General features: G+C 47.0%; 10 protein-coding genes across 11 annotated transcripts; 4 read left to right on the top strand and 6 right to left on the bottom strand.

Annotated features, from left to right (window-relative positions):
- Window positions 1–1,761: 1,761 nt before the first annotated feature.
- ONS95_001945 (uncharacterized protein) lies at window positions 1,762–3,921 on the top strand. Its single transcript, XM_058495170.1, has 2 exons — window positions 1,762–2,264; window positions 2,346–3,921. Exons 1-2 carry the CDS (start codon window positions 2,224–2,226, stop codon window positions 3,748–3,750), a joined length of 1,446 nt encoding a protein of 481 aa, XP_058355481.1. The 5' UTR covers window positions 1,762–2,223; the 3' UTR covers window positions 3,751–3,921.
- Window positions 3,922–5,859: 1,938 nt separating this feature from the next.
- Window positions 5,860–6,198, bottom strand: ONS95_001944 (uncharacterized protein; the record flags this gene model as incomplete). The annotated part of the gene is made up of 1 exon (XM_058495169.1): window positions 5,860–6,198. One exon carries the CDS (start codon window positions 6,196–6,198, stop codon window positions 5,860–5,862), a length of 339 nt encoding a protein of 112 aa, XP_058355480.1.
- A 973-nt stretch (window positions 6,199–7,171) lies between these two features.
- ONS95_001943 (uncharacterized protein) lies at window positions 7,172–7,576 on the bottom strand (the record flags this gene model as incomplete). The annotated part of the gene is made up of 1 exon (XM_058495168.1): window positions 7,172–7,576. One exon carries the CDS (start codon window positions 7,574–7,576, stop codon window positions 7,172–7,174), a length of 405 nt encoding a protein of 134 aa, XP_058355479.1.
- A 1,112-nt stretch (window positions 7,577–8,688) lies between these two features.
- ONS95_001942 (uncharacterized protein) lies at window positions 8,689–9,504 on the bottom strand (the record flags this gene model as incomplete). Its single annotated transcript, XM_058495167.1, has 1 exon — window positions 8,689–9,504. The coding sequence occupies one exon, from the start codon at window positions 9,502–9,504 to the stop codon at window positions 8,689–8,691; it is 816 nt and encodes a 271-aa protein (XP_058355478.1).
- Window positions 9,505–10,351: 847 nt separating this feature from the next.
- ONS95_001941 (uncharacterized protein) lies at window positions 10,352–13,262 on the bottom strand (the record flags this gene model as incomplete). The annotated part of the gene is made up of 4 exons (XM_058495166.1): window positions 11,125–13,262; window positions 10,966–11,074; window positions 10,796–10,918; window positions 10,352–10,748 (listed from the first exon to the last, which is right to left on the bottom strand). The coding sequence occupies exons 1-4, from the start codon at window positions 11,960–11,962 to the stop codon at window positions 10,352–10,354; spliced, it is 1,467 nt and encodes a 488-aa protein (XP_058355477.1). The 5' UTR covers window positions 11,963–13,262.
- Window positions 13,263–13,490: 228 nt separating this feature from the next.
- On the top strand, window positions 13,491–14,966 carry ONS95_001940 (uncharacterized protein; the record flags this gene model as incomplete). The annotated part of the gene is made up of 2 exons (XM_058495165.1): window positions 13,491–14,137; window positions 14,180–14,966. 2 exons carry the CDS (start codon window positions 13,491–13,493, stop codon window positions 14,964–14,966), a joined length of 1,434 nt encoding a protein of 477 aa, XP_058355476.1.
- A 322-nt stretch (window positions 14,967–15,288) lies between these two features.
- CDC23_1 (Anaphase-promoting complex subunit 23) lies at window positions 15,289–18,462 on the top strand. Of its 2 annotated transcripts, XM_058495164.1 has the most exons (7): window positions 15,289–15,509; window positions 15,597–16,094; window positions 16,150–16,282; window positions 16,341–16,524; window positions 16,576–16,615; window positions 16,786–17,189; window positions 17,839–18,462. In XM_058495164.1, the coding sequence occupies exons 1-7, from the start codon at window positions 15,409–15,411 to the stop codon at window positions 17,850–17,852; spliced, it is 1,374 nt and encodes a 457-aa protein (XP_058355474.1). In that variant the 5' UTR covers window positions 15,289–15,408; the 3' UTR covers window positions 17,853–18,462. The 2 variants fall into 2 exon arrangements, with proteins under 2 accessions (XP_058355474.1, XP_058355473.1); XM_058495163.1 differs by having other exon boundaries at window positions 15,662–16,094; window positions 16,576–16,672; window positions 16,786–18,462.
- ONS95_001938 (uncharacterized protein) lies at window positions 17,635–18,455 on the bottom strand (the record flags this gene model as incomplete). Its single annotated transcript, XM_058495162.1, has 3 exons — window positions 17,635–17,799; window positions 17,881–18,064; window positions 18,214–18,455. 3 exons carry the CDS (start codon window positions 18,453–18,455, stop codon window positions 17,635–17,637), a joined length of 591 nt encoding a protein of 196 aa, XP_058355475.1.
- A 61-nt stretch (window positions 18,463–18,523) lies between the features above and the next one.
- On the bottom strand, window positions 18,524–18,994 carry ONS95_001937 (uncharacterized protein; the record flags this gene model as incomplete). The annotated part of the gene is made up of 2 exons (XM_058495161.1): window positions 18,524–18,912; window positions 18,961–18,994. The coding sequence occupies 2 exons, from the start codon at window positions 18,992–18,994 to the stop codon at window positions 18,524–18,526; spliced, it is 423 nt and encodes a 140-aa protein (XP_058355472.1).
- A 1,163-nt stretch (window positions 18,995–20,157) lies between these two features.
- On the top strand, window positions 20,158–23,466 carry ONS95_001936 (uncharacterized protein). The gene is made up of 5 exons (XM_058495160.1): window positions 20,158–20,366; window positions 20,431–20,834; window positions 20,900–21,774; window positions 21,835–22,323; window positions 22,373–23,466. The coding sequence occupies exons 3-5, from the start codon at window positions 21,270–21,272 to the stop codon at window positions 23,359–23,361; spliced, it is 1,983 nt and encodes a 660-aa protein (XP_058355471.1). The 5' UTR covers window positions 20,158–20,366; window positions 20,431–20,834; window positions 20,900–21,269; the 3' UTR covers window positions 23,362–23,466.
- The last annotated feature ends 5 nt before the right edge of the window (window positions 23,467–23,471 follow it).

The following is a 23,471-nucleotide window of genomic DNA, read 5'->3' as shown; positions in this document are numbered from 1 at the left end:
GCTTAAGACGCGATTTTCTCGCCTACTAGCTCACTAGAGCTCTCTTAACGACTTAGATCTGAACATAGATATATTAAGATAAGACTAAGGTCTTATAATTAACTTTAAGTTGCTAAAAAATATATAATCTAGAGACTAAAAGACCTTCTTTTCAGATATAACATAAATCCAGTCTTCTTTTAACACGCTGAGTTATATGTTAATAAAGCTAAAGGCTATAACCTGCGATCAGTTTAACTAAAAACATATAAATGCTTAAAATAAGAGAATTACTAGATAGAGGCTTTAGAACCTCTAGTGATAGAGGCGAAGTGATAAGAAAGGGCCTATAGAGGTATAAAACAGAGGTAAGAACAGATAAATCAAGGTTTATAACCACTAGAATAATATACTCTTTGTAATAGCACGGTTTAGCGTTAGCTAGCACGTGAGCGAAATAACCACGGATCAGGTGATAACCTCTCTATTAGCGCGAATATCAAGCTGAGGAGCCTTCGATTCTGTGGAGGGCGCTCGAGCCTATATAGACAAATTCACCGGGCTATTCCCGATTAGGCCTAATTACATTTGACGTAAAGCTTGACGTAAACTCCTATAGTAGCGTAGAGCTATTTCCTCTTGCGTATAACTAAGTGGGTAACTGTCGGTAAACCCCTTCCAAGTTGACCGAGCTCTACCGAGTCTTACCGAGCTCTAGACTCTTCCTAATCGGGTATAGTAAAGAAGTGGTTACCACTACCTTTACACTCTTGAACTAGAATCGGAGATCCTAGTCATATAAAGTACAAGAGTTCGACTCTAGTCCTTAGGGAGACAGTTTTATAAGGTTTAAGGGAATAAAAGGGGGGAGGAACTAGGACTTAATATCAGAGGCTTATTTAGAGGATAGTACTTGCAGGTAAGTACATAGATAGTATTAGAATATGGAGGGATTCAGGCCAGATATCACGTGCACCGCTAGGCCAAAGACAGCTTAGTCAGGGGCACTTGACTCTTTATATACTACAGCTCCTTCTGTAGATAGTTCTGCGAGGCTTACAACTTGTGGCAACTGAACCCGTAGTAGAGCAGAGGAGTTAACTACAGTCAACTCTACCGTCCAATACAAACAGTCTCACCCACTGTTGTCTAGCCTTCCTCACCCAGCCCCGTGAATATGCTATGCAGTAGGCCACACCTTTCAAAAGATAGGGCAATTATATACTTAGTCTTATATAGGGGAGAGCTATTTGAGTTACTATTAAAAACTAGCTGTAATATAGAGTTTATAGTGCCTTTTAAAGGTATTAAAGAGACTAAACAGAGAAGAGTATAGTTAGTTACTATATGTAGACTCTAAGGAGTTATAGCTGTACAAATTTCTGTATATAGTACGTCTACATAGCGCTTTTAGCAGCTAGAAAGACTATGGAATTCCAAAAAAAAAAAAAAAAAAAAAAAAACAAAGGCAGAAAGTCTCGGGTGCATTGCCGTCGCTGAACGTCGACAGTATCCCCTGCATCTGTAGTAAAATAGTTCCATGGTAACCGCACATCCGAGTGAGCTGTGCGAGTCGAGTCGAGAAAATCATTCTGCTGGGCGCAGCCAATCAAGAAGATTCAACCTAGTTAAGGATGCAGGCACTTCCGTTCCGACAGGTCACTCAAGCACGTCTTGAGGTATTTACGGTTCCCCTTCCATGGCGTCGTAACCTTCGGACGGCAGAATGATGGGTAAACCTTAAAGAGTGGTGCTCGTCGGCTCCCACGTTACGCGCCACCGATCAGAGCAGGAAAGTCAAATGATAGACGAACCCATCTATGCTCATCCTGCAATTAAGCTTAGTGTCCCTGCAGACGTGTCATGAGATTTACAATTACCCCCGGCAACCACGTTAAAGGGTGGAAACAGCAATTTTGAGCTGCTTCTTCAACGGCAAATGAACATTCTCGTGGTCCTCTGTCAACATACCTAAATTAAAATGCGTTAATCCTTGCCCCATTTAAAATAGCTCAAATCCCTTCCTTTCAGGCTTTCAGGTATAAAATCAAGGCAGGGAGTCTCCACCGATTTACTTTGGTGCGGGGTTGTACGAGAGGGGGATCTCCTCCGCAAGGTGGGGAGTGACAACTTGCTAAGAAAAGTTAATTTCGCTTGCTCTTCTCAATTTCTTGTGCTGCCTACCTATATGCCAGTGTGGTTCGGCCGTCGGTGTTGAAAGTGTTCCGAGAAGAATACGGCTCGATGAGAGCGGATTTGGGTGGAATCTCTGGAAGTGTACGAAGGTACCATACATTTCGTTTAAGTTTATAAATGACAAGCTTCCTGCACTTTGTTTGAAGGTATCACACTCAATCGAGCCGCAGACGCCAAAGTCACTCGGACACAACAGCTTCTTCAAGCACAAATATGTTGAACACTTTTCTTACTTTGTTTCTGTTCCTGGGAGGCACGGTGGGACTGAAGACGGTCAAGAAGGATGTTGTGATCATTGGCGCTGGGTCTTCCGGCGTTTACACTGGAATTCGACTCATAGATGAAGGGAAAGACGTCGCAATCATCGAAAGTTCAAACTCCATTGGGAGCCATGCCAATACATACTACGATCCAGTTACGGGAAACCCGATCAATGTTGGAGTTCAATCTTTCCATAATACTACCGTTGTCCGGGACTATTTTGCAAGACTCAACGTCACCGCCACCTCATACACTTACCCTCAGTGGCCAACCGTGAACGTGGATTTTAGCACGGGAAAACCTGCGATAAACTATACATCCCCAAGCTTTCCAGACATCGTCGCAGGTTTCCAGGCCTTTAGGGATGTTGTTGCAGCAAACTACGCCTACTTAGATCACGGATTCCACTTACCAGATCCAATTCCGGAGGAGCTTTTCCTGCCATTTTCCGAATTTGCCAAAAAACATGGATTCGAGGTTATTCTCCCAAGCATAGCGGTTTTCATTCAGCCAATCGAGTTATGGAACGAACCTACCCTCTACGTTATCAAGAACTACGGTCTTCAATCTATTGAAACATACCTCGGAAGTCTCGCCGGGGCCGGAGTCTTCAAACCGGATGATGTGAATGAGATCTACACCAGTGCGGCGGAGATCCTCGGAAGCAGAGTGATCTTAAACTCCTCCGTTCAAAAGCTGAAGCGTTCATCCACTGGTGTGACTCTCCAGGTGAAAACGCCTCAGGGTGTCATCTGTATTGAGGCCAGCAAGGTCGTTATGGCTGCGCCCCCTTTCCTCCGCAATTTCGCAGGCTGGGATCTATCATCGCACGATAGAAACCTTTTCAGCAAGTTCATTGCCAAGAATAGCCACATCGCCATCACCCACAACCCAACATGGAATAACACTTCTTACAATGGGGTCGGACCTCAATCCACTTTCGGTACTCCTAGACTCCCCGGGACCGTCTCAATGATCCCAACTGGCTTCACTGATTCTTCCTACTACTCCTATGTTGTGTTTCTGGAGAACACTCCTGTCGAGACTGCACAGGCATTGTTCAAGAAGCAGGTGAAGACCTTGATAGCAAATGGAGTGGCACCAGCGAGCGACAACACAATCGTGGAGTGGTTCAATCACAACTACTACATGAACCATGTACCAACGGCTGATATCAGGGCTGGGTTTTATACCAAGTTGAACAATTTGCAAGGGAAGTCCAACACTTTCTATGTCGGTGCTGCCTGGGCTGGGCAAGATTCTTCTATGATCTGGGGAGTTGTTGACGAGTTACTACCGAAACTCTTGGAGTAAGTCTTGTCGGTGAGCAACCTCGTAGCATGATCTGTTGGGTCACTACAGGCATCTGCCAATCCAGCTCAAGGATTTTGTAACATAACATTCTTTGTACATATTTATATTAGATAGCCAAGGTCAACAAGTACCTTGTGAATGGAAATTTGCCAGTGCTTTAAGCAGCATAGATATCTCTGCCATTGCCACATAGGCTTAACCTTAATCCCCAATGGACGTTCTCACAGATAGTATAAACGGTACTAATCGTGATTCAACAGCTCAAATTCTTCACAAAGTAGCATTATCCACTGCATCTAAATCTGTATGCTACCTTGGAAGTATTGACGGTTTCATCAACCCCGTCCATTTCGAAAAGGGTGGCCGGTCGGCAACACATGGGGTCATTTGGCTAGAGTATTTCCACCATGAGGTTTTGATGATGGAATGGAGAATATTAATGCTTACTGTCTCGCCACCTCAAACATTTCCATACTTTAGAATGCCCTTGCTTAAATTAATGCGCTCGTAGAAAAAGAAATGTAGGGAATTTTACTTTTTGTAAATGACCAAGTGTTAATGATACTTATTCAAAGAATTCCATAATCCCCATCCCTTTAGCTATCCTAGCGAATCACAGCATTGCCGGGCTACTACAATCATGATCGAAGTCTCGCAAGTACGATACTCACGTGATGTTTACATAGAAGTCCGCTGCTACCTATTGGTACCTACAGGGCCCTGTTCTGCCCTCTTATTTCCAGCTTCCTTTCTTTTCCCTCCCATCTATACTCCGTCTTCTCGGGTTTCGCGAACCTTCGCGGTTGACATCGTCGTCTCCGAAGTCTCTGCACTGTGTGGGCCTACCCTTTGCCTCTCTGGGGTCCCTTTCATGACTTAATCCCAACACTAGTAATCCGAGAGAGAAAAATGCGTATCGGAAGGACGACTTCTAGAATGATTTTTGAGTTGATTTTCATATACTTTTTGGTTGACTTACTTGCCTGTATAAGTCTCCAGCCTTGACATGCGAGCCTCTGAGGTGGAACGGTGGGCATCACCTTGAATGGAGTGGCCACAGCAGGAGAAGCCTATCCGCCTTGCTGTACCCGAAGGATTGGGTATGAAAGGGCATGTGAGGCGACGAGAGAGATGTAGAAAAATGAAACATGATATAGGAAGCAAATCTCATGATTGTATCGAGCTTCGCTGACTTGGGGCTTCGAACATTCTAGTAAGAGATGTTTACTTTCCCCTATCACCTGACGTATCAAACACACTTACACACTTTTCACAGGGAGAGTAAAACCTGTAGCAGCACCCTAAAATTAAGCGAAGAACGCTGAAATCTGTATGCTGCGATGTCGTCCAGGCGGCCCCAGCGCCTCGCTTCAGCGCCCGGAAATGTGTGTTTTCGGCAGTTGAGGGGTCATGGACGCCTTGGAATTTTGCTTTGTATCGAAGAACTTGGCCAACGGCGACTCACTCTAAAAAAAATTACCAAGTAGTCTTTTCACAGCCAGTATCAAGTCACGATTCGCTCAACCATAATTATTCACAGATGAAGCTTGACGAAGACAATACCAATCAATACCTATTGGAAGTTAGTGCTGGCCAGGCGTGAAATGGGTAACGAACTAGGGGACAGAAGTCTGTGCGTTAGGCATTTTCCTAGGTGACAACCATGCCCTAGATAAGAAAATTTGAACTTATTTAGCTATTATTAAATATAAATCTTATAATAAATGTGTCTCCTCTTTATGATTTCATATTCAAATCCTAAGTTATTATAGTATTAAATTAGTAGGTATTTAGTTTAATTAACAGAGTAAATGATGACTTTGAATGGTTCGCTAAATGTGTAGTGAGGAAAATGCCCCGTGTAGACGGACTTCTGTCCCGTAGTTCGTAAGGTTTGAAAAAGGAAACTTCAGAAACTCTTTTCGGACCCAGACAGCATTACATCAAAGGCAGTAATTTTAGTTCGCCGTTAATTTCGGGACTGTACTTGCGCACATGGTTTCATGTAAAATGGATTGCATTCATGTGACTCCATGCTCTTGACCCCCAGAGCTCCGCGATGATAATGCTCACATCTTTTCTCCCGAGACCCTATCACAAATGAGATCCCTAATCTCTCTTTGAAAAGCAAATCCACAGCAAGCACCCTAAAACCGTAGCCCCCATCACACAACCAAAGCAAATAGCGAATATCTGCGGAATCGAGAATTTCTGAGGACCCGAAGTTGGAGGTGGTGTTGTAGTGTCTTGCCGACTTTCGAGAGTCTTTGTCGAAGCGGCTCGGTCTTTCAGGAGCGCTGAGGGTGAGTGTATTGTGTATGGTGGTGGCGATGATGCTTTGTTTTGTGGGGATCTGAGAGATAGCAGGTTGGTAGGGTCTTCTCCTGGAATGACGTAGCTGAGGGTAATGGCTGCCCAGAGCATGAATATGAGGATGGAGAGCTTCATTGCCCTTACTTGGTATGTGAGTCGCTGTTGGTGTATGGTAGTTTGGTCGTATGTGTCGTCCAAGAGAAAAAGGCCTCAGGATAAATAGATTCTTGAAGGTTCTGGACACGAGGCTTGTCTTTGTCGTGGAACAGCTGAAAAGGTTGTTCCTCACGAATCTACGTGGGGTCTTTGAGGGTGTTGCAGGGTTGATGCTGTGGGTGTAGCATATGCAAGGAACATGAAACCCAGTAGAAGCGCCAACAAAGCATATTTGGTGGCAATAGGCTGACAGTGAATTGCCGATCATTCACAAATGTGACAACAATGACGTATCATGGCACTTTAAATGACTGACAGGAGCGCTCTTTGAGATGAAGTTGCTTGACGTATCACGTGCGACTCAATGGTAATTAGTACCTAGGTAGCTATTTATAAATTTTGAATTCCTGGTATATACCGGTCGATTTAAGCCAGCTTACTTACCTGTTTGAAGAAGCGTTTTTATAAACGTGAGCACTCAACCATCTGCTTGTGTCTAATGTCAAGCCCAACCAATCAATTTCCAGTATTCGATGAGCTCTCAGGGTTTGAGAGCCCTGTATTTCCAAGCTCGCTTATTCACAGCACTACAGGGCCAATGTGTGTTGATGCGTCAAAGTCTCTCAAGTTCTCCACGATGAATTGCAATAATACGCACTTTACATACGTACATACTCCTCCGAAGAGTCTTGGTTCTTGTATTGCTGTCGCTCAAGGAGGTATGTTCAACTTGACTAAGCAGTCATCAATCCTAGCTTGCTAGCAGCAGCTTCAAATCCTTCATAAAATCCATCACTTCAACTACACGTCATTTTCACTATGCACATCGCAGAGCTTGTGAAAGTAGGAAAAATAGATTTTTTCATCTCAAAAATGCGGTTGTGGAGGGGAATGAAGGGGACCCGCCTCGCCACAATCCGTACTCCATTGCTCTAATGCAACCAACCCAGGATCAAACTGCCAGGTATAGACTCATCACCACGCTGCCTAGTAGCATAGTACGAAGCAGATGCACACTCAGACCAGAAATTGTGTATGAAGACCCTGAGACCCCGTCATCATTCCCACCAACATCAAACCATCCACCTACTCCTCCTTTTCCACCGCTTCCTCCTCCGCGACCACTACCTCCACGTCCGCCTCCACCGCCTTTACCTCCTTTGTGCTCTGTGAGGTTGACTTTTCCGGCGACAGTATCGGGTGAGAGAAGTCTGAGAGGTTCTATATTGTCTGTTTGAGGGAGGGATGAAGGCGAGACTTGCTGAGAAAGTTCTTGCGGGGTGGTTGTGAGGATGACCGCGAGTAATAGTGTAGATAGCACCATGAGGTAAAAGTACAGGAGAGTATTGTACTTCATGGTTATGGATTTGGTGCAGTGTTTGTGTTGTGTAGTGGTAGACTTGCCGAGACTGGACAACTTTTACCGTTGGGAAATTTCGGCGAGCTTTATACCTGCCCAAATCCGTGTCTTCGTTACTCCGAAGAAACGAGTCATCTTGAACTATGTTCGACATTCTGTCACCAGGACAGTGTGGAGGTTATCTTTTGTCACGTAATGAAGCTTGGTTCCTGTGATTGGGTGAATGGAAGGGAAAACAATCTTCCGCTGTTCTTCTTGACGTCCAGAAAATCACAGCATAGAATATCTTTCATTCGGGCACAAGATTGTCTGATGATTCAAGTATGACTGGAATAATGGTCGATAATAGTAACGCCTCACTTGTAATATTGAGGAATTGAGATTGAATAGAAATCAACAAAGAAGCTCTACCATCGGGTATTATCCGGCTTCTGTCATTTTCTCCACCTCATAGTCTCCACCCAACGATCCCACTAAAAATTTCCAAGTTCACTATTCCCTATATCTAACCAAATAAACACTTCCCGATCATAACATGTGCAAATCATGTGCATAATCAGGGGATATGACGAAGTGGTATCGTGCATCATTTGCATCCTGCGATGCAGCTTGCCGATTAGCAGTATTCATGACTTGATGAAATCCCGTGTTCGATCCGCGGTATCTCCAATTCTTTTACTTAATGCGTTAAGCACATTTTTTTGGTCTATTGTTGTCTGTGAAATTTTTGATTCTCCTCTTTTTCGTAGCTTGGCATTGTGGAGTGGAGGCCAAGCGACGAGGGGTTCAAGTGGGGTTCAGCAAGCGAGAAGTAAATAGATCGTATTTATCAGCTGGTCAATGGCCTTCATCATAAGAACGAGACTGAAGAATGTAATAATAACAAGCTTTGGTTTGTGCTAAGCCTAATAACTGTGGACTTCCACATTTCATAATGCTAATAATATTTACATTTTCGAACAACGTCTCTTATTTTCACTCAGCCCACACGACCTCTAAAGGCTTAACTCACATTATCGCTTTTGCCTCCTAACTGACTCATCCGGTCTCATCTCATCCACCCCTCACCCCTTCATATTTCCCATATTCACCCTCCCAGATTTCGCCTCCTACCCAGCAGGTGCGATAGCAAGTATCCCAACCAACCCCACCAACGCCGTCCACCCCATCAATATCGCCATCCCCTCTTCCCTACCCGCATCATCTGGCCCAGGCCCACTAGTGCATGGTTGTCGTTTCTCGGTTTTGTGTTCTGTTCCCTCTCCACTCTCTCCGTCCTCGGATCTTATCCTCGCATCCGGACTGGACAGTCCTTCCATGCTATTATTCTCCTGCATCCTTCCAGTTCTGGCAATGTCCCGTATTTTCTCGTGCGGATCTTCGTCCGTACGGGCTTGTTGCTGTGTGTTTTTGCTGCTTATACTATCTTCGTTTGATGAAGTTCGCTCTTCTATTTCGTCTCCCATCTTAACCTGTTCATCGTCATCTGACTCATTTTCCTCAACTGTATTGTCTGGCAAGCTCTCTTCATCCCCGTCCCCATCCTTTCCTCGTTCCTGAACTCTCGCCACAATTCGATCAACAACCCACTGCACAACAATAGTACGCGGCGTGAACTTGACTGGCATTTCAATATCTATACCTTCTTCTTTCTCTCCACCATCTCTTCTATAGTTATCCTCATCTGTTTCACCACTTTTCACATCAACGGGCAGTATGGCAACCGTGCTAGCCGTCTCGTTATTTACTCCATGTCTGTGGAGGTGCTGGATTGGGTGGGCATCCGAGTGGGCATCCGAGTGGGCAACGCGGTGGCGGTATGGTGCTGCTGAGACGAGGGGGACGAGTGAGAAAGACAGAGTGAAGATGAGAATGACCGCGAGTGGAATGGACAGTTGTGTCGTTGGGGTAATGGTGTACTTCATTTTGAGGAGAAGGAGTTGCTGATGGAGCGTGAAGGTCTATGAAATCTTGAACTTCTAAGTATTTGGATATGAGTTTGTAGCATACGAGGTGCCCAAAAAGTCTTAGGATCATGAGTTGAGGAGGGTTTTGGGTTTTATCTGTCTTTTCAGGGCTACAGGAATTGATCCTAGAATCACGAGTGTTTTAGATCTGAGGTTGGAGATTAAAGAAAGTGGGACGTGACTGAGATCATGGAATGAAAAGGGAAATCATCGGAACCAACTGGCTGATTGGAGACCGCCCAAATCTAAATAATCTTCTGAATCAACGCCACCAGCCCATTCAAAACCCAGACTCGTCATCTAGAAACCATTCCCTACTGCCCTTGTCCACTAACATCCTCAATTTTCTCTGCAACATTTCTGAAGATGCCCCTCAGTCGTCTTTGATACCACCATCCCCAGTACGTACTCAAACACAGGAACCCAACAGCCACAGCCCCAGTCCTCACCCACCACGTATGCGCCGCCAGGATAACAGCCGCTGAATCCGTACTAAGATTCACGTACGCCTCACTATCATCTTCAAACCTACCCCTCCAATACCATACTGGTAACGCGCAAAGACAATTCCTATACACGCCAACCAACTGCATGATCGTGCCACCTATTGCTGTGAAAATACTCGCTATACCAAAGAGCGACGCGAGACTCCAGAATGCGATGCAGCGGATGAAGTTCCAGCATGTAGATTTGGTGTAGCGGGTTGGACTGTGAAGTTTTCCGCCGGGACAGATGCTGCAGGCTGAGAGGACCCAGATCCAGAGTGAGATTTGGAGGGTTTGGGTTATGAAGTAGAGGAGGAAGGTTAGGGACCTACAGGAGAGACCTTTTTGTGGCGTGTAGTAGGAGGTGAGGAAGGCGAGGAGGAAGGGGATGAAGAGGGGAAGGATGGTGAGGATGATGATTTTGGACCAGGTTGAGTAAGTGAGAATTGTGTGCGTACGGAGGTCGGAAAGTTGTTTTTGGGGCGGCGTAAAGTTTGAAGGGGTTTGGAAAGAAGTCTTTGGAGCCAGATTGATTTGGATCGACCGCGGAACCACATCCACTGTGTTTTGTAGCGAGAACGGAAGGATAGTGCGAAGAGGTGGAAGGTCGGAGGGTGTTTGATGGTGGGAGTTGAAACAGCTGACTGGAATGTTGATGGATTGTTGCCTGCTAGGAGCAGGGAGGATATTATCGCAACATGTGGGATCGTCATCCACCTGAAGGTATCAATTATGGAATGAAAGGAAGGATCTTGAGGGCATACCACATCCCAAACGCGAGAGCGTGCGCAATATCGTTGTTGCCAAGGTTTGCAAGAACGTCGAAGAGCGTGTAAAGGAATCCTCCTGCGAAGAAGACTATGGGCACTCCTACAGCAGACCCAAACCTGGTAGGTCAGTATGGACAATAGATAGAGGATACGTGACTACATACGATGTCTGTGCATCGAGCATGGATGGCAGCCTCGTGGACGGATGTGGCTCTTGAAGCAAGCTCTCCAGATCATTCCAAGCATCCTCTTCTGTTTCCAGATCCCTGACTTCTGCATGGCTTTCTTAGTGGGGAAACTAAGCACGTGGAGTACACGCTCACCGTTGCTCCATCTGAAGTCCAGATTTCCGATGAGAATGATATACAGAAGTCTTGTAGCAAAATTCTTGTCCAACCTCCCATGTTGAAGACCTTGCTGTACAAAGTCCAGAATCCGACTATCCAGGAAAGCCTCAAAGACTCCACTGAGGATCACGGGTCCAGAAAATGCAAAGCAGAGACAGAGCCAGGTGATTGTATCAGTCAAGACGATAGTAGCGGCTGCGAGAAACCGCAGCGGGGTCATGAAGAAGCTCCAGGTGTTGTCCAGACTTGGCATGAAGAGTTTGTCGCTTACTTCAAGCTTCCTGCGCCTGGGAATGCTTAGACAAAACACCAGGCATGGGAAGATAAATGCGACCATTGGCCCGACCCATTGCTGAAGTTTCTTCGACTTGGAGATTTGCCAGCCAGGGCATTGTTGGTTGCACCATTTGAATGATGACCGAACGACTGGAGCACCAGAATGGTTGCCGTTGTAGACAGCTGTGCATGGAAACTGGTCTGCATGCAAGAAATCCGAGGCTGTGGTTCCCGGAGAGAAAAAGGTTGAATCTAATATTACTAGGCTGCCATTATCAAGGCTGAGACCAGTGCTGATGGCAGTGAAGCAGCAATAAGCCAAACTCATGCCCCCTAGAAGTGGGTGATGTGAGGGCGGAGGAGTTGAACTAAAGTTGACCAAAGCAGGGAAGAGATCACTCAATTCATTGTGAATTCCATCTGATTGGTCAGTGCCTTCCAAGGCGAAAGCAGGCATGAGGAGGAGTGCGATTGTGATAATGCGCATCGTGGTAGCCACTACAAGATCACAAAGGTAAGATGGTCGCGGCATGAACATGTTCCCTGTTGCTTATTATAACACTTGCCAGTGGAGGTCAGGCTCCTTGGACAACTCATCCGCAAAAGTGCAGAGGGCTGTGAGGTTGGCTGCAGTGACAATTCGAACGGTTCATGTATGATGCCTCTTCGCAGCTCAGATCACAGCCTTGCGCCTCCTCATTGTAATTGGATCATATGAGCTGGGTCGTTGCGAACTTGGGCGAGTTTATCAAAGGTGCCAGGGACTTTGAGGCTGTGTTGGGCGCCACACCCTAATTAGATGGAAGTACTGAAGCACGCAATCTGTAAAAGATAACCGAAAGACAAAACTTACGCTGTTACGCCCCGGTTCGTTGGGCAAAGAAAGCTGATTTCCAAGATGAAGTTCCAGAAATTCACTGGGTTCGCAACCCAACATTGTAATCGGCAGATTCGACGGACTACTGCATGACAGAAACAATGCCAATGTAGTACGAGGATCGGCTACAACTCGGATACTTGAAGTCATGCCGACGATTTTCGGAGTACTTGAGGTTTGCCAACATGAAGCGCTTCTGGAGAAGAAAGTCGGGAGATCTCTTTCGTAACAGTTGCCTGGTATCTGCTACCAGGAACGGGTGAAACGTCCTCGACGGACACCTTTCATTGCTCAACGCTACACGGCAGCGATTTTATGCCGTTACTCAGGATATATTGATAGAGAGAGTGAGTAGTTGACACCAGATCTCGATCATGGAAGGGTACATGGTTGGCGTAACCACTGGACTCCTCCTGCCCTCCAAGCAGGAAGCGATTCGTAGTTGATAATGTGAGAATTGATCGCAAGGGTACGTGGGATCACGATCCAGCCAAATGCAGAAAACAAGCCACGAGCAATTCCTCCCAACCATCTCGTCACTGATCGCCAACGCGTGGTCGTGGTCTCTTAATGCAAGTCGGTCATGGTAGCCAATGTAGGTGCCGCGGTCGTAAGTCTATATCTGCCAGTAAACCCATGGGGCCAAAATCAAGGCAAGCAATTTGACGCCGGAGAAATGAGAAAAGCCTTACGAACATAACACAAATGCGGCTCTTCTTGCAGCTTCTTTCCACAATGCATCACGGACATGATATCGACGCCGGATGCCACTAGACATAAACCAGCTTCGATGCCATGGCGGGATTACGCCGCAAAAGCAATTAGTACTACTGATGCTGTACCACACTCTGCCGCAAGCTCGACGCTATCTCCCCACGTACTAGGATTGTAGCTTAAGCTTGTGTTGACCAAAAAGGTGGTGTTGATGGTTGGATGTGGTGGTGTTGAAGACAGGAGAAGGGGGGTCTTGATAGATCGACAGCTTTCTTATCGCCGCTTGTGCCTGTGCCTCCCGCCTCCATCGCGTCATGGGCAGCCTCCTCCCCACTTCACTCCCTGTGCCACTGCCATGCCCACACAGGCATCACAAGCCTTGCGCCCTCGCTCTGCCACCACGATTACAATCACCCCTCCTTCTCGCTGACCATGGAGTTCCATTTCGTCCCATCATCCTCCCTGCCTCGACAGCATGGCATTGGACACGCTCCTCCCAGCCCAGAGCACTGAAGCTCTCGCGATAACCAGCAACGACGCAGCGTGCGCGGACCCTGAAGACGAGGCTCCGTCGGACTTCACTTACAGCGATGGAATCCTGAAATGGGACTCTTCTGAGATCCGCGACGACGATGTCATCATCGTGATCAATACCTTGGGCGGTACAGCCGAATACACAATATTCAGTCTGGAAGCGGAGAAGGAGGAGGAGAAAGGTGAGGGGGAAGTGGAGGGCCAGACGAAGCGCCCGTTCAAGCTGCGGACCACAAATGCTATGATCCTGCCGCAGGAGTTTCTGAATAAGTTTCAGTTCCAGGGACTGCCTCCCTATCTGCAATCTGCGAAGGATGTATATGTGCTTATCTCGACGCTGTCTGGTACTGGTCTGGCCGTGGCCTTCTTCGATGACATCTTGCATCCTCTGCTTCGGGCAGTAGGTTTCGAGGATTCAAGGTATACGGTTCTCAAGACGAAGAATGCGGACTCTGTGAAGGAGTTCACGCAATTCAACTTGGTTGATCGTGCGAGCGATGGAAAGGAGCAAGTGGTTATCATGTTGAGCGGAGATGGAGGGATCGTGGACACGATCAATACTCTGTTGCAAGAAAAGGGGCGACCAAGGTACTTACCTCGACTTTTCTCGAAACATTGCTAACTTCTCAGCTCATACACAAAGCCGACGTTTGTTCAACTTCCCCTCGGTACCGGCAATGCGCTCTTCCACTCCCTCCACAAACCATCCACTCTCCCCTCTATCTACATCCAAGGTCTCCGGACCCTCCTCCACGGCTCGCCCAAAGCCCTCCCCATATTCAAAGCCACTTTCTCGCCAGGCGCCCGGCTCCTTACCAACGAAGGGCAAACTGCAACTTCATTACCAGACAATGCTGTTTATGGGGCAGTCGTAGCAAGTCACGGCCTGCACTCAACTCTAGTTGCAGACTCCGATACGACTGAATACCGCAAACACGGTGACAAGCGCTTTGGGCTCGTTGCAAATGACCTCCTATATCCCAAAGACGGAGCACCGCACAAGTACAAGACAGACGTGACGTTTTTCAAGGGCTCGAAAGAAGAACTTCTGGAGCGCCAAGAACACGGCTACGTCCTCGCAACACTAGTCAGTAACCTGGAGCGTTTGTTCACCATCTCACCCGAGAGTAAGCCCTTCGAAGCAGCTTTGCGGGTGGTACACTTCGGGACGCTTAGTGGAGACGAAGCTATGGAAGTTATGAAAGCGGCATATGACAATGGGCGGCATGTACAGAATCAAGCAGTTGGGTATGACAAGGTAGATGGGATTAAAATCCTGTTCAGAGAGGAGGGTGAGGATTGGAAGTGGAGGAGATGTTGTATCGATGGATCGATTGTGGGGGTTGAGGATGGTGGGTGGATGGAAGTTCGGGTTTTGGGTGAGGGGCAGGAGGCGATTAACGTTGTGGCTGACTGAGATTGATATGTTTTTTGATCACCTAGATGAGCCTGCTTTGGTGCTAGACTATTCTCAGTTGTAGAGAGCATTGACATAGAGTAGATTTGCAATTGTGCTATGAGTCTCTTAAGAATGAGCTTCTTCTACTCTTTCACGTCGAGCGGATGGACAAGATTGCTATTGAGAAAGGATTGCTTCATCTCTCGTCCAGAGTTGAGTCTCGTACGATCTACCAGAATTGCTGAGTGCAGAATTGAATGGCTCTTATGGTAGAGGCAATGAGGACAAATGAGTTGCAACAGTGCAACATCGTCTCTCAACACGCCGGATAAAGTCCCGTGACTCAAGCCAATGTTGACATGCGCCGCATCATCGCGTCCCCCTCCCTCACGTCGGCCTTCCCTAACATAGCTACCTGGGTAGACCACATCGTATACCTCAGTCAATTCTTCCTCGAACAATGATGGGTCTCTCACGTGCGGATATTTCAGAGCTTCGATCTCTATTGCGGCAAGCTGTGATTAGTTGCTCCGAACGATGCCAATATCAATCTACTAAATGGTAAGCAAGGTTTGTCGTCACCACAAGCTTCATCCAACCAACTTCACCTTGAGATTGATACTAATTAAATACGTGTTGAATGTCCAGGGTCGCTGAACTTCTCGATGCTCTTCCGGATGATACTTCGGACACTGACTTGACACTCTCTACAGATATCTTTAGCCCACAAACAGATCCAGTCGAGCTGCAGCTGGAACAAAATGAGCTGCCCCAGTATCTCATGGCAAAAGCTCTCTTCGATTGCCACGAATTTCAACGCTGTGCAGCCGTTTTTATACCTAGCACATCTTCCGAGCATGTATTTGCAATGCGAACTAATTCGAATAGTCCTGCCCATGGAAAAGTTCCTCCATTGACATGTAAAGCAATGAGCCAGAGAGCGCTATTTCTGGCTGGGTATGCCCTCCTAATAGCCGGTGAAAAGGAGAAGATGGAGGAAGTGGGCCAAGTTCTTGGGCCGTCAGATACTGGTGCTATCGTTAATAAGCAGTTGGCACCTATCAGAAAAATGCTAGCTACTTGGTTCAACGAGGCACAACAAAAGTCTCCAAAGCATGGGCGAAGTCAGGGCTGGCTGGAATACTTGTAGTGATTTCCGCACTCCAATCTCGTGGACTCTCAGGCTAATTGTGATTTGAAGGTACGGACTAGCTCTAGCGAAAGATAAGAATCATGATCTGGCAATATCATGGCTGCTGAAAAGCGTTTCGCTATATCCTTGGAACTGGGGTGCGTGGCAGGAGCTGACCAGCCTAATCCGTGATGGCGAGCATGTGAGACTCCAGCCCTTGCTCAGTTTTACCATGCATCAATAACTAACAACGAACGAAGTTCAAATGGGTTCAGTCCCAACTAAACCCTACTATCATGGCTTTCATCTTCTCAGTCCACTGCCGCCAGGAGCTGCATCTTCTTTCGACATCTCTTGTTTCTGAGATTTCTCAGTTGCAAAGCATTTTTCCTCGCAGCTTGTTTCTTGATAGTCAACGAGCACTGGTCTTTTATCGTATGAAAGGTATTCATCCACTGGCTTCCTTAATAGCATCGTATCCTGATCTAAAGACAGATCTTCATGAAGCCAGCTCAATCTTCTCGAAAATGTTGGGGTATGATCCAAGACACCTGGATTTCATAGACCACTACTCGAATATATTATACAAACTGTAGGTCTTTTCTTTTGTTTTTAAGCCAAAACTTTCCGATGCTTGCATTGACATCTCGTGACCGCCACAGAAACTTCAGAAATCAAACAAAGGCTAACTTCCTCCTTACCTAGAGGCTCCCGCGAAAGGCTTGCCTTTGTGGCTCAGCTCGCCTCTACCATTGATCGGTATCGACCCGAGACTTGCTGCGTCATTGGCAACTATTATTCTCTCTCTTCGCGCCATGAAGATGCCATTACCCATTTCAGGCGTGCGCTTCTCCTGGACCGCAACTTTGCCTCAGCTTGGACATTGTTAGGGCACGAATATGTCAAACTGGAAAACACCCACGCTGCTATAGATTCTTACCGGCATGCTGTTGATATCAACAACAAGGATTATCGAGCTTTCGTCGGCCTAGGCCAGGCATATGAAGTGCTGGAAAAGCCAGCATTTTCCTTGTACTATTATCGACGAGCAGTCGCGTTGCGCCCGGCTGATATGGACCTGTGGCAGATGATGGCCAATTGCTTGCAAGGTATGTCTAGATTGCCTCAGGCGATAGATGCCGTGAAGAAGGGTATTGCCTGTGCTAGGTCTCATACTGAGAACTATTCCGGAGGTGATCTGGATACCACATGTCAACGCATCGAGCTGCTCTTTCAACTAGCCAACCTGTACGAGGAATCTCAAAATCGGCCACATGCTATTAAGTGTCTAGAGATCTGCCTAGAAGAATCTACTGCAATAGAGGGCAGTCTCGACAAAACAGACGAGACCTCGAAACGCATAGTCACATCGATCCTACCCAGCACACGATTACTTTTGGAACAGTGGGCAACGGCGAACAGTGAATAATTAAATAGACGTCTCTAATGTCATATTCTCAAGGCCAGGACATTCTAGCACTCTGAATCTAACTTCCTACATCAATTTGACCGGCTCTCCTCATCCTCTTTTTCGATCGGCATATCGGCAGAGGTTTAGCCAGAAGAAGAAAGTCCATTACCTATCTCCTTATTGTACCTACAAGCCTCATCCCACAAATACCTCGTCTCACGAATCTTCTCCATCTTAGAAGAGTGCACTGGCCATTCGTTCAACTTGTGTTTGGAGCTGGAAAAGAGTTTGGAGAGTGTGGCGTTGACCTGTTCAGAAAATATCACTGATTAGTTCATTGTTTCCAGATCAGTACAAATGAAGAACGGTGGGAGGGGCCAGGGACTCACGCTAGTATTACCACTGTTAATACCGCCATCGCCCCAAATCCCACCACCAGCTTTCACATCATGATCGATAAGGTTCAGGTACACGGAATCGACTAGCTTGATCAGAGCCTCGGGGATCTCTTCTTGGAGGTCAGACTTGAGAGTGGCGAGTTTGGGGTTGGTTTCGGGCTTGGTCTGCCAGGTCCTGATATCAAGAGGGTCAGCATTTATTTCGTTGGATGAGCTTGTGTAAATTTCAAAGTCGAATACCGGATTTGAGATTGAACCACGGGTGCCGTAAGATAAGGGAGTGATTATGGTATGCATGGGAGGAGTCTGGGCGTAACGACTTACCAAGCAATGTCAATCACATGCCCCACGCACTTGGACATCCACCAATCTGCAATCCACGGCTCGGCGTCTAGACAGGCTTTCCAGTATGAATGGCGATGTTCAGTGTAGGATGTGAAGGGGATGGGTACTGTCTCAGCTGGGCCATGGTCGGGTAGGAAGAGTGATTCGGGATTGTCTTCTTGAGTAGAGCAGGATGGGAAGAAGTCGTCTTTGAGGAGGAAATAAATAAATATTACAAACATATCAGCTCTCGTTCTTCTCGCTTTCCACATAAGAGAAGGCGGGCTCACATCGCCACAGCCATCGCCCCCTATGAAACCATCCTCGCCCTCGCCTGCGCATTCGCCTTCCCCAGCTCACTCTTCACAAAACCCGTCTCCGTAGCACTCAACCTCAAGAAACTCCTCGGCACCAATTCCTGAAACCCACTGGTGCTCGCGCCACTGTAGAAGAAACTGGCATAGCAGAACTTGCGCAGCCAGTGCCATTGTTGGCCCGTTAGCGGGAGTGCGAGGGGTGATTTGTGAACGGTGGAAAGGAGGGAGAAGAATGGTGTGTAGGTGTAGTGGGAGTGGAGAATGTGGAAGGCGATGAAGCGGTCTTTCGGGGGGATGGCGGGGGAGGAGAAGGAGAGTGTAGGGTGTGTGGCGAGCTGGGTCAGGATTTTGGATTTGAGAATGGCGGGGTCGGGGGCGGTGACTGGAGAAATTAGTCGGGGTGGAGAGGAAAGGGAGGAGAGGTATGTACCGCAGAGTGGTGTACTTTTGTTTTTGGGTGGCATTGTGCCGGTGGATGACAGATGCCCACAGATCGGAGGACTCTCAGACACCAAAAATTGGCAGAGAGAAAGCGGGAACCAAAATGTGAAGCCCAGCAGCAAAATGAAAACTAAGACAGCCGATGTTGCAACGATCAGATTAAGAAAGGAAAGCAAAGCCAAAACTGGCTTTGAGAAGAAACAGTGCAGTGGTTTGACAACGCTATTTGAAGAGCTTCGAACTGGAGGAAAACCAAGTACAAGAACGAGACATGATATGAATTAAGTTTCTGCAGTCTCTAGCTTATTTGCTAGCTTAGTAAAGATGGGTCCTACAAATTTCTTAATTGGTATTCTCCATCTTCATCGACAAAAATGAACCGAAGTCGGTTGAGACATCCAGGCTAGTAGAGTGAGGTACTGGGCAATTCACTTGATCAAGTGTTTGTGTTAATATCATTTTACGAGACTGATATTTCAGCATCTTCGAAATTCTGTCGTCAGCTTAAAATCGTGTTTTAATATTCTAGAGGTCTTCCGGTAACTCAAGGTCTTTGGTCCCCGATAGCAGAACCAACCACCACCCCTCGTCTCGAACACCTTTCTTCTCTTAAGCGTTTGTCTTCAATATCTCCTTCACTTGTCTGCTCAACCTAAATTACTTCAAAGTCTCTGCGAGGTCTTTGTGCTGTCATTGACTATCACTGCATTCACTGCCTCAAAAAATATACCCCTCTTCACTCGCTTGGTAGCGGACCCGCTTTTCAAAACAATGTCAACAAGTACCTAGGTACCTTTTTTGACTTTCAGAAGTTCCCCGGCCGGTTTTACTTCAACACAAACGACTTTTTCAATTCATGCTACCAGCCAAGGTTTCCATCTGATCCTCATTTCTTGTTTGGTAGGCAAGTCATACATCTGTGCAGACTAGAATGTGTCCTTTTAGGCGGACCTAAGCGAGCGAAGATGACCCCTCGGATCGTGACGCATATCCGGGACTACAATCTGACACAAGCCCAGTGTCCAGGTTAATGGGGATTCAAATCCTCTCAAAAAAGCAGTCTGCAGTAGTGAATCATATCTTTATTCATGGTCCAATTATTCGTCTTATCTCGCCAACCAACGCAAGTAAATAGCAACATGGAATTATTCCGCACCAGCCCACCTCAGCCATTGTGCCTAGCTCAGCTCAGTCAACTCTCAACCCGTATTATGGACCGCGGATATCGTGCGCCAGTGTCGTAGATATGTTTAAATCTACTGGATCTAAAATCTTGGAAGGATTGTTTTTGGGCAGGGGTTTCGGTGACTGCTTTGAGTGTACCGTAAATATACGAGATACCGACATGTCATTTACCTCCCAAGATTCTGCTACAGGCCTGGAGAAACTCCCGAGGTGCGCAACTTGACAGCCTTGCATATCACAGACATGTGCTCATGGCAGCGAGGAGGCGGTGTAGCTGGTTCGGCTGCATGATAGTCCGCGTATTACAGATATTCACCTCATGGGCTAGCAGAGCTAGATCTTATCAGATGGAGATGAAATGAGCTTGAGGTGGCACCAACACATGGCATGCCCCGCGTAAGAGGGCGGAGACGTTTACGCCCTTTGGCGCAGCCTCGCTCCATTGATGCGGGATCTGTCACCGAGCTGGATCGTGCATAAGACCAGGGTTCAGTATGGCTTCTCTTCATTCTAGATCATCGATGGAATGTATTTTACGTGCACGATTTGGTGAATTGGGCGGTGTTGAAAAGGTGTGGTTGCACATCTTTGCGCAAGCGAGGCTGTGTCTCACCAATCAGTTTGCAAAACGAAAGGGCAAATATATCCTTCCAGGGGCATCGGGGCATTGGAGCATCAGCAAGTACTTGTCTTATGACTCTTGATAAGTTCCTATCCCATATACCAGCTAATTTTCAGTACAGTGCCAATAGCGGTGCATTATTGCGCAGCCAACACTCGCCCCAATGACTCAATCCAACCTTGGTTGGAATGTTGCTATCTGGCACATCACGATCATGATAGGGAGAGTCTGCTTGTCACATCATTGCTGCCTTAGAATTCCAAGTTGACGTTCAAGATGCTGTGGCAGTGAAGCTAGGATGATGTAGAATTTGGACTACATTTCCTTGTTTTTTAAAGGAGGTTTATGTTCGAGGCTACGCAGTAATGAAGGCTCATGATGAGTATAAGTTATAGGGCTCGCTCCCCTCCAGAAGATTCGGAGATATTGTTCTCAGCCATGCGATGCTTGCTATTGAGTAAAGTCACTTGAAGCAAAACCTTTTCCCAGTCATGCCTTCGAACGAAGCTCACGTACAGTACGTGCTCCCTCCAAGACATCATGGTCATGATGAGGACCCCCCGCGTACGAGGCGAGCCATAAGCAAACGGGTCCCTGCTCACTATATCCTATCTTGGTCGACCCTCATCCTGGCTATCACATGCTACGTCCTCACATCCCTCTACGCGTGGCACCCTGAAGTAATCTCCCACGAGAAGATCTTCGGCGGTTCGCCGTCCAGAGCCCTTCGGGTACTCACCGTCCTGTCTACCCTCGCCAACTGGATCTTAGCCGCGACCATCTCGCAATCTTTTGATCTCATGTGGGGAATGCTCCTCGCTCGTAAAAACGGTTTGTGTCTGTTGAGCGGTCTCGCACTTCAGCCAGGAACAAGTCTGGATGGCCAAGCTGAGATCATCTGTAAGAAACATCAAGGCGGAATGAAACCACGCGCCTGGAGTGTATTCAAAGTTTTGAGTATGACCATAATTCCAATACTTGGAATCGTAGTTTTGAGTAAGTGTCTTCTCATTAGAATACCGAGATTCCTCCAAGTCCACTTTTGACGATTGTTAGGGGATGTGGAAGCAATCCCAATTTTCTATCAGAAAACATCCGATCCGGTGGCGAAAGCATACAGCGTCGGGGCCTTCAACGCCACCTTAGCTACTATTCTGCAGCCTCTGACTGATGGAAGTTTCGGGACGCGATACAAGGATTTTCTTTCGGATCCAGATCTTGTGAGAGAAGTCAGCACCAATGCCGACCGAAAAGGATGCTCGATTGCTCATTTCAATGACACAAAAGTACCCTGTCGGTCAAAGTTTTTGATCCCTGGAGGTATTGAACAGTTCGCCCCTCAAAGTTTAAATGCCGAAGGATTCTCGGGTTCAGACGATGTACAGCCAGTGCTCGCCAAAAACCTCCGTGGTCTTTATCTGGAGTTCGAGCAAAATAATGGATCCGTAACGTTCGACCAGAAAACAGACTGCATCCGGCAGGGTTATCGACTCGGGGCATATCAGCTATGTCTGAAAGACGTTGGAGCCAACCAGATTGCAACTTGTAAAGTTAATAGTGCAAGGCTGTCTATTCATAACTGACATGATTACAGATCTGACTCCTTGTCCAAAATCTCTCGCTGCTAACATGGCGTGCATGAGCAATGCAACATGGCCAACCGACAAGGGCTGGGGGACCACTCTGTCAACATACACTCGGCTCGCCAACGTTACTTACAATGGCTTGAACGGCACCATAATGGACCACAAATTCTCACACGACACTCCTACGCCTGTCCAAATCGCTGCACCGGAGCTCCTCCAAGTTTTCCAGGTGCTCTTCAGCCCCGCTGATCCTAACACCAAATACGGACAATTCCTTTCTCGTCTAGGCATTGTTTCAAATAGACCTGTGGAACCTTTGACTATTTGGCAATACTTTCAAGGTCTTACAGAGCGATCTGAGACCGATAAGCGGGTGAACAGACAAGCTATGATGGGCCTTCAGTCTCTCTTGGCCATTCCAATCTACCACTGTCAAGCGAAAGACTTTGCTGAGCTACGACGACTACTTCTTTCGCAGATTGACAATTCGCCAATACTTGAAACGCTAGGAGTTGAAATCGTCAGCTCGTTTCCTGCGGTGGAGCCAGATACCGATATCTATCCTGCAATAATGAGGTGGACCCTAGACGTTGGCCGGCCCAGTCTTCTCGCTTATATTATTCTCGCTGGGACGACACTGTCCTTGTGCATTATGGCCAATGTCATGGCAACATTCACTGATGTTGGAAGGAGATCCAAGCACATGGGGTCATTTCTTCTTCTTACCCATTTGTGCGATTGTGAGACCACGTATCGATGTGGAGCACCGTTTGCAGAAGGAACAGAGGTTCCACTGGAGCATTTCCGCGACTTGGAAGCTGGACAGAGACTAACGAAAGCTGCAAAAATGCAAGTGAAAATGACCGAAGGGAAAGCTCAGAACACCTCGGAAGGCTTGAGATGTGATGTTAGGCAGGTAGAAGTGCAGATCGTTGAGCTCACTAGCCGGAAAGAGGTGCAGGATGGTGAGACTCTGTTTCGGCCGAAGACTACCTAGGCTGGCATTCGTCATTGTCTCAATTTCTAGAGAGGGCTACCAGCTTGAAAATGCATTTTCTCGGAGGGTGTCATTGAAGCTTAAGAACGTTATCGGCTATTTTATATATC

Source organism: Cadophora gregata (genome assembly GCF_030347475.1).
Source record: "Cadophora gregata isolate MNR1 chromosome Unknown scaffold_10, whole genome shotgun sequence".
NCBI lineage: Eukaryota > Fungi > Ascomycota > Leotiomycetes > Helotiales > Ploettnerulaceae > Cadophora > Cadophora gregata.
The sequence above is the reverse complement of the archived record's forward strand: the minus strand, read 5'-3'. Positions and strand labels throughout refer to the sequence as shown.

Excerpts from the sequence above, each read along its gene's own strand:
- ONS95_001936 (XM_058495160.1), top strand. The coding sequence starts at position 21,270 with ATGCCTTCGAACGAAGCTCACGTACAGTACGTGCTCCCTCCAAGACAT. Across the intron at positions 21,775-21,834 it reads ACTTGGAATCGTAGTTTTGA|GGGATGTGGAAGCAATCCCA; the intron begins GTAAGTGTCTTC and ends GACGATTGTTAG. Across the intron at positions 22,324-22,372 it reads AGCCAACCAGATTGCAACTT|ATCTGACTCCTTGTCCAAAA; the intron begins GTAAAGTTAATA and ends ACATGATTACAG.
- CDC23_1 (XM_058495163.1), top strand. The coding sequence starts at position 15,730 with ATGGCAAAAGCTCTCTTCGATTGCCACGAATTTCAACGCTGTGCAGCC. Across the intron at positions 16,283-16,340 it reads TAATCCGTGATGGCGAGCAT|TTCAAATGGGTTCAGTCCCA; the intron begins GTGAGACTCCAG and ends CAACGAACGAAG. Across the intron at positions 16,525-16,575 it reads GGTCTTTTATCGTATGAAAG|ATCTTCATGAAGCCAGCTCA; the intron begins GTATTCATCCAC and ends ATCTAAAGACAG.
- ONS95_001945 (XM_058495170.1), top strand. The coding sequence starts at position 2,224 with ATGAGAGCGGATTTGGGTGGAATCTCTGGAAGTGTACGAAG. Across the intron at positions 2,265-2,345 it reads ATCTCTGGAAGTGTACGAAG|ACGCCAAAGTCACTCGGACA; the intron begins GTACCATACATT and ends ATCGAGCCGCAG.